General features: G+C 38.7%; 1 protein-coding gene across 1 annotated transcript; it reads right to left on the bottom strand.

Annotated features, from left to right (window-relative positions):
- Positions 1 to 235: 235 nt before the first annotated feature.
- On the bottom strand, positions 236 to 7,852 carry dap3 (death associated protein 3). Its single transcript, XM_030393191.1, has 13 exons — positions 7,665 to 7,852; positions 7,419 to 7,463; positions 5,877 to 5,990; positions 5,673 to 5,774; positions 4,924 to 5,032; positions 4,731 to 4,823; positions 4,498 to 4,628; positions 3,708 to 3,788; positions 2,366 to 2,530; positions 2,202 to 2,261; positions 2,016 to 2,105; positions 579 to 696; positions 236 to 482 (listed from the first exon to the last, which is right to left on the bottom strand). The coding sequence occupies exons 2-13, from the start codon at positions 7,455 to 7,457 to the stop codon at positions 397 to 399; spliced, it is 1,188 nt and encodes a 395-aa protein (XP_030249051.1). The 5' UTR covers positions 7,458 to 7,463; positions 7,665 to 7,852; the 3' UTR covers positions 236 to 396.
- Positions 7,853 to 8,820: the final 968 nt, after the last annotated feature.

Genomic DNA, 8,820 nt, shown 5'->3' with positions numbered 1-8,820 from the left:
AAAGAAAATGTCATAACGCCATTGATGAAGAATGCTTTTCAGATTCCCGCAGTGAATCATCATGTCATTACATCTTTTGCAAGACTTCTGGCTCACATTTACTATACTAACTGTACTAATTTACTGTACTAATACATATTTGCAATCCTGCATTTTTAACTTAAGTTCTCTAAGGTAGATTTAAACTGATGTAAAATATGTTTAACCTGTGTTTAAACAACAAAAAAAACACTTCTTTTTAACACGATTCAACATTTTATTATGAAAGTAACCCACATGCATCATAATTTACAGAAGGAAATGTACTATAGACATGGACATTTGTATGTTTATGTGTTTCCAGGACACTGATATTTGTGTGAGATATCTGTGTGTAATTAACATATTTATGTAACTTTATAGGAAGGCACAAATTCTGTCCATCATTGATGGATTTTTGTTGCTCAGAAAGATGATTTCTTTCTTCCCTTCCTCTGTTCGACCTGATGAGGAGAAAAATTAAGATTTTAAAGTTACTCAGACAGCATCGATTTAATTCATTTTTTATAACGTAAAGCATCTATAGTATCATCGCTCACTCTGTGGATGCTGCAGCCACTGGCGGTCCATGTAGTAGAGGTAACAGCTCTCAAACTCCTTCTCGCTGTAGTTGGGCACTGACACCGGGATGAACGGGTCCATGCTGTCAAAGCCCCTCTGATGAGCCAAACACAGACAGGAAGTCACCACACTGTGCATTGAATATGTCTTTAACAAAGACCCTGTCATGTCTTTAAATGGAAAGTTCAGGCAAGAAAATATTACACATTGCTCAAACAACACTTAGATGCAATAAAAGACCAACTGAAGATGTTTAAATATACAAAACAGGGCAATTTCTAATTCATTTTTTTCAAGTGTAAAATATTTTTTCAGGAGCGATTTTGTACATCTCTTTTTATCATGTTATCAATCAGAAAATACTGTCATCAGCCAAAGAATAAATATACTTTTCACCATATTTTAACAAATTGACAATAATCACTAATATATGACCAAAGTCCTCTGTACAATCCTTCTGAATATCAATAGGAATTAGGGATGCACATTATATGGGAGATTTACATTATTGGCCATTCATCGGCGAAGAAAGAAGAAGAAGAGAACAGAAATCTGATACAACTAAACGTGTTCTGTGGACCTTTTCTTTCCGTTAGTCTAAAAGACGTCATTCTATGGAAACAAAATAGATGAATTTCCACAGCATGAAAAAACAGTCTTTGTACATGCACTTTCTGGCCTTAAATGCAGAGAAGAAAGCAATCATGACCGGTAATGCCTTTCTTATCTTTAATGAATAAACCTATTAAACAACACAAACTAAAAGCCCACATGGTACGTTGTCAAGAACAAAAGTCTAAATGATTACCATTATGCAACTGTAACATCAACACTGTTTGACTTGGAGAGATGAGAGTGTTATACAGCCCTCATTTGAGTTTACAGTCCACTTGTTGCCCACACAAATGGAGACGGTGGGTGACATAATGGATTTATTGGTCCATTAGGAAATTGATATTACGACTTACAGACATTAGTTAAATACGACCACTATAAATAACATTATGACCCACTGCAACAACACAAACAGGTGCAGCTTTTATAAGCTAAAACAAAATGAACGAGGTAGACTGATGGAGGCAGCACTGACGCATTCGAGGATTGGACTCATCGATTGTTGAAAATGTGCTAAATGCTGGTTTTACTGGTTGTTTTGTTGCTAACAGACACAATCAAGTTCAAATGCTTGTCACAAAGCAACAACAAAGCACAATCATTGTCTTTTGCGGATCACTTGTCTTAATTCTGAACAGCTTCTGCCCATGAGACTCGAGGACTGGAATGATGCAGCCTTGAGGTCAGGTTTGCAATTTCCAGACTAATGACCGACGTTAAAGAGATGCAAAGACTTATCTGCTGTCAGAGCTGGAGGACAGATTCTACTGACTGTAAAGTACAATAAAATGACCCCTGACCTCCCCCAGCAGCTCTTGAGGCAAGTAGGCAGACTTTGGAGTGTAGAGAGACCCCGTCTGAGCCAGAGTGGTGATGATGGCGCCTCCAGTCTGCGATAAAAAGAGTGAATATCAATGTAAAAAAGAAATCAGAGATATAATATTCTCATGCAGCTGCTGTCATCAGCTTTATTTTGTTCTGCTCACCCAGTCATTCTTCATCAGCTTCCTCAGGTTATAAACCAGCGTGAGCTCCTCTGGATCTACCTGATGGAGAGAGAGAGAGAGAGAGACACATGAGACTTGCCATCAGTGGAGAGAGCTGAAGACGAGCATGAGGCCTGACAGGACTGTGAATGTGTTTTTCTCACAGAGCTCTTATCCTCCTTCTTGATGGTGGATCTTCCCCACAGGGCGTTGACACCATCCACTGCCACGGCCATGCGGAAGTCTGACTCTGGCTGCCCGCTCTGCAGCCTCAGCTCCTTTATCACTGCCCCCACCACATCACTGCTGCTCTTCACACGAGCGATACCCTAAGGCAGGAAACACCAACAGAAGCCTGAATACAATGTCTTCGGAAGGGAAATCAAAGGGAGTTAAAAGGGGAATTCCACTGATTTTACATATCAAAGTCAGTGTACAGACTGTGGGGAGAACATATATCTGAATGAAAAATGCATAGAAATCTACTGTGGCTCAAAAGGGTGCTGTGTGAAGTTAGATACATTGCCTCAAGTGGTGTCACTTGAGTCAGCTTCCAGATTTTAAGTAAAAAAAAACAAACAAAAAAAAACATTCTAGTGGAGTGGAGAAGTGAGACCTCTGTAGCCTGCTTCTAATCTCTGCTTGAGGCTAGAAGCTCGAGGCTACATTAACTACTGCTGGCAAAACACACCGACATCTCCAACTGAAGTGTCAGCAGTAGAGTTTCATTGTGGGTAATGTAGGCACCAGGTTTTGACAAGGGAGATAAACAAGTGGAAAAAAGAAAGACAATATCTCAGGTTCTATTTATAGACTGTAAAGCCTCGACTTATCATTTTGGTTGTTGCGATTTTTGTTTTTTTGCGTGTCAGAGGTGACCGTATTTAGATTGGAAGGGTCGAGCTGGGGAAGATCACCAGATTGGATTTTTTTGTTTTAGGCCTGTACATATCCAGCAGTTTAATGCAGATGCCCTAGCAGCAGATTAGAAACTGATGTGATTTCTTTTGTCTAATGATGTGCTGTCACAAAGCTGGCTATTAATATCTAATCTCTAATTACAGCCTTCAATTAGCTCACAGTTACACCAGCAGTGATGCCCAATGTCTCAAAAGTTTTCAGTATTATAGAGCAAATGATTTGTGAAATATAGAGGAGCAGGATGGCTGACTGGAGGTGAAGACAAAATTCAAAGTGCTGAACATAAATCTCATGCTCTTTTCCTCCTTTGTCTGTATGTATGGTACAAAAATATTGTGCTGATCCATCATCATGCTCAGTTCATCTGCTATTGATCACTTCTAAGCACAGGCAGGGAGAAAGATGAAACTTTAATGATCCCTGTGGGGAAATCGGTGGGGCAGAGGGAAAGAACAGGTAACAGATAAAAATACAACAAACTGACAAAAATCTCTCGGAGGGCGAGATAAGCCACATGAACACAAATAAATAGTCAGAGCCAGAAAAATCAGGACTCCCACTCGTCTGCAATGTGAGAGGACTCACCTGATCCACCAGCTCTCCTAGCGCAGCTCCCTCCTCGGTGAACTCTCTCTTTGTCCAAATGTAGCGCTGCTTCGTCTTAATCTGGGAGAGAAGCAGCACAGACTCATCGACCTTGTTCATATGCACTGGGTCCTCATTGTAATTCATGCACCAAAAATCTTTCAGTTTGTTTAAGGACACAAATTACATTCATTAATATTTCAACCATACTTTTAAGCAGTGTAATGTTAGCTTTCTATGTACATGAATTACATGTGTGCCAATAATATTAATAGCTGAGTTACTTTGGTTGTTTGTTTTTTTTCAAAAGAAATGTCTTTGTTTGCAACACATCTTTGTCTTTTGTTTTTCTAAAATAACCTATGTAAACAATCCAAAATGACCACAGCAACAGAAACAAGGTTATCTGAATGCTTCACATAATCTTTCATACTTTTCCAATCATATCTACATGCTACAGAGCAGAGCCTGGTTGAGTACAGATGACTCTTCACACTTGCTGTTTTATTGCTGCCGTGCAAAGCAAAGACACTAATAGTAATACATGTGGTTAAATTTCAGTGGTGTCATCAACTGTTTAATGGCTTTACGTAGATCAGCAGGTGATCGCTGTGAAGACACAGTCAAGGCTCATTTAGCGTCTATAATCACCTAAATGCTTGTTAATACTGTGACAAATTGCTATATCCCACAAGCCTTAATTTCACTATGTATACTCAGAGTCATCAAGTTAATATGGATAAAATTGCAGCCCACTGCAATATTTTCTGATGACTGATGTAAAATCTACCTTAGAAAGCAATGGCTCATTGGTGATTCTGAAGTTGCGTAACCATTCAGTGGCTTGTAACGGCTGATCGAAGCGAGAGGTGTTGTAGGATGACGGCAGCAGTTCTTTACAGTTCTTCACCCAGAGGTGAGCTGTATTTTGCAAAAAACAGAGAGGAGGCCAGAGGGTCACACTTTATGTTCTTCTGCAGCAGAAGTTATGTCAGTAGTTATGTGTGATTGTGTTCGTCTCACCATCAGGAATATGCAGAACCAGCCATCCCTGTGTATAGCAGAAGTGGACTGCGTGACAGAGAGACATCGTCTTCCCACTGCCCTTCATCCCATCTGAGCGGCTGGATAAGGTTAACAACAGGTTTATCCAGAAGCGTCAAGAGAAGAAAATGTTCAAATGTGTATGTGTGTGAGCATGTATTTTAAAGGATACAGAATATATATCGCACAGCAGGTTTGCTGAAGTCTGTTTTCTTCAGGTAGGAGATGACCTCTAGAGCCGGCGACCTCACCATCATACAGGCTTCATTAAATGTCTTTATCTGTAACCAGACATGACAAACAAAAATTTACCAATTGACAATTCAAATGCAATAATTGTAAATTTTGATTATGTGATTACAGACTGAGGAATGACGATTACATTTCAATAATTCATTTCAAATCACAATAGCATTATCATTCAGAAGTTTTATTGTATATTGTCCCCACAATTTGTCTTTTTTGGCTTTTTCTTTGACAGTTGCTGCTTTTTAAAACAAAGAAAATATAGTAACCAAATAATACTGTAAAAATAATACATGAAAATAAGCAAAAAGCCAGGTCAAAATGCAGTTTTACTACTAATGAAATAAATACATTAAAAGCATCTCTTATGCAGGTGTTGCCATTTTAGTTACTATTAATTACAAATAGTAAAAAGCTAAATTCCTGCTTTGCCGTTGTTGGTTTACGTTGCACTGGAAACTCAACTCTTGCCTCGCATATTCTTCGAAAAATAAGGCAACATAATGTCCCTTTCTGAGAGTGAGAACAGACAAACTTGGTGTGGCTGAGCCTTAACAGTTACAGAACTGTCAGATAAACAGCAGTTTATCGTGAATCAGTTAATCACTGCGTCCCAGGTCGCAAAATATCATCTACAAGCCAGTAAGTTTATTAAGCTGAGACACAAGCACGTACCTGTTGTTGATAGCGTGGTGGTAAGCCGTGAGGGAACACGGTCTTGATGTGTGCAGGGGGCAGTGTGTAATACTGTCCGATAAGTTTCTCTGACTGACAAGCCTGGAAAGAGATTAACAGTGAGCTCGGCAGCTAAAAATCATACAAACGCACGACCACTACTACAAACACAACATCTGAACTGTTAAAGACAGATTTACTTACCGGATCATTCTCTTGAGCTCTGAAAACTGAGAAGGGCTCAGGTTCTGACTCGACAGCTGTAGCCTCCTGCTGCTGCCCACATCCACTGGTATGAAGGGACCTGACATGTGTGACCTGTAAAAGTTTAAAGAATTAGAACTTTAATCAAAGTATCAAATACATCAGAAGGTACCTGGTATATAAGAGAGCTTTTTACAAATCATACAGAGGCAACAGCATGATCATCTGTGTGAGAACATTAGATCAATACATTAGATACACTAGTGGAAAACCTTCAAAATAAACTCAGCCAAGTCAAACAGTTTGTATGCAACACGTGCTGTAATCTACATCCATCTGACATGTTGATCAAACTTGGATATCAATCTGATATTCTAGAATATATAACCGGATACATTAATGAGTCAAAATGTATTCCAGCACTTTTTGCACTATTACGTTCACTTGCACAATTCACAGAAACTAGTTTAACTTGTATATAGACATTGTAAAATGTTGGTCATTGTTGCTTATCTATCTTATCTATACCTATTTTTTTTTTTACCTGCTTGTATGTACAGAATAGTCCTATGCTCAGTTTTATTCACCCATTTTGTACAGCTTTGTTGTCCTTGTTTTAGCTCTCTGTCTTCTTATTTTTTATTTCTTTAATAAAGCTGAGTCTGATGTTCTCAGTTTTTGTTTGCTTAATATTTCTTCTGACCATTTTCAGAACAGAATGTTCAACTGTTGATAGAATACAAAAATGTACAAGGTACTTGAATTTAAAATGATTTACTGCAAACTGTTTACTTAACTATATAAGCTATCTAACCAAATGGATAGTTTCTTGCAGCCGTTTATTGGTAAGCATGCAAATTAACCCACTGCTGTAACACAACATACTGAAAAACGGATACTGAAAACATGAAAACATCAATACAAATTGCAAATAGAATAGCTGACCCAAGTCAAAGCCATTTAACATAGATTATTCTTGATATATTACAGGTTATGCATTTGCAGCTCCTCAAATAGGCTAAGCAAAGATAGAAATTGACTGGCAGGGCTAGATACTAAACTTTTTATTCATTTGTTGTCAGGCATAAGCCCTATTCCGTTTCCCTGTATCTAGAAACAGAACTCCCATTTACAAATTCATGGCTTTTTAATTTGACTGTCACTGACAAAAGCAGCAATGACAGTTTTCTTTCATTAATCTACCATGATGGCCAGTAGGTCACTGAAACGTTCGTCGGTAAATTAAAGCATGTTGCCTTAACCAGAAGCTTCATAATCATATTAAATTATCATGCCAGACTGTTAGCTTTACCAGTGAGGGTCGACAATAAACTGACAGTTTTTTGCATGAAGTTTGGTGTGACATTTATTCATGCTAGGAGAGTAGCACACATTGGGGTTGTGGTTATCATTATCTTCCTGCACTTAAATGTATATCGTAGGGAATCAAACCAAATATATTAAATACATGTATGCTACCTTGCTCAGTGGCAAAGGCAAAACATGACTAACAGTTAAAGCCACTGTTAACACTGATCTCACCGTCTGTCGTAGTCTGAAGGACAGTCTGTGGAGCGCCATGATTATCTGAAACAAAGAGGACGACATGATTTCAATATATACTTAGGAAAGGCAAGAGCCAGAGAAGCGAGTAAAGATTAGAACACACTAGTGTCCTCTAACCTTGCGTGAACACTTAGCTAACAGCTAGCTGTGGTGCCCAGCACACACGTAATCTACAGGCAACATTAGCAAAACGCAGCTATTTGAGCACAGAAAGTTGTTTACCTGCGATTCACTTCATTAAATATTCAGTGACGAGGATTTCCGCTACGGTTATCTGCTGACAAACGCACGCAGGGCAGTTTAAAGTGAGGATAAACTGCACACCTCCAGACGTAGTCAATGTGCCAGAGCTGTCATGGACACCGCCATCATGCAGACCAGACCAGGAAGTGACGTAACGCCATCACAACTCGATGTAGCCAATGAGGTGGTACGGCACGAGCCAGGCAGGCAGGCAGGCAGGCGACAACAACAGAGGAAAATGGAGTTTATCAGAGTTTGACACATTTCACCTGAAATAATAATGAATGCAGTCAGACGTGTGGGAGCTGTGAACACTCAGTGGAGCTCTATGAAGTGTAGTTAAGTGTTTGGAGAAGGATAGAGTTGTTTTGAAATATCAAATAAGACTGTTCACAGGATTCCTGGGAGGTTGTTTAACCAAAAACAAGGCAGTTACAGTACTTTCAACTTTATAATCTCAGTCAACCAACAGATCTGTAGTGAATCTTGGGAGATTCATAAGAAATGTACAAGCCCCCTTTTACAAAGCAGGTATCCATGATGATAAACACAGGCCTCTTTATATATTTCTCAGAGCTGCTTCACAAAATGTACCTCTCAGTTAGACTTTTTAAAATGTTAATAGCCTCATATTGTTCCTCATCCTCATGTCCTATATTGCTCCATACATATTCAACCTAGTGCTCATTCCACTGTATATGTACTTGCTTTTGCTTCTCTTTATTTTACTATGGCCTCAGTTTGCTTTTTAAGATGTCACCTTTGAAAATAAATGTCTATTTCTCTATTATAACTTATTGCATTATGCAAAGTCTATGGAGCTGATAAGTAAGCATTTTTTCATTTTGTTATTGCGAAAACATCTTATTTCCCAAGCCCCCCATTTTATTACAAAATGTTTTAGGAACATGCACCCCTGAAGTGTAGGTGTAAAGTGTAAGGTTGCACTGCAATATTACCTGATGTGACTTTAGTTTTTTTATATTATGCTTGAGGAAGAAAAACTCTACGCACTCAGGTCCAAGGCAGGTGTTCAATTAAGAAGCCAAGCTTTCAGTCTTTAAGCTTTTATTGTATTGAATATAATGTACCTTGTTTTATAGAGAAAAACATTTTGAAAACAGTTAATCTGGCC

Source organism: Sparus aurata, chromosome 17 (assembly GCF_900880675.1).
Source record: "Sparus aurata chromosome 17, fSpaAur1.1, whole genome shotgun sequence".
NCBI lineage: Eukaryota > Metazoa > Chordata > Actinopteri > Spariformes > Sparidae > Sparus > Sparus aurata.
Note: the sequence above shows the minus strand (reverse complement) of the source record. Positions and strands in the feature narration are given on the sequence as shown.

Bases quoted from the DNA above. Each gene is read 5' to 3' on its own strand.
- dap3 (XM_030393191.1), bottom strand. From the start codon at position 7,457: ATGGCGCTCCACAGACTGTCCTTCAGACTACGACAGACG. The intron at 4,629-4,730 runs GTGAGACGAACA...TGCAAAATACAG, and splicing joins GGTTCTGCATATTCCTGATG to CTCACCTCTGGGTGAAGAAC. The intron at 697-2,015 runs GTCAGGGGTCAT...TTGGCTCATCAG, and splicing joins CTCAAGAGCTGCTGGGGGAG to AGGGGCTTTGACAGCATGGA.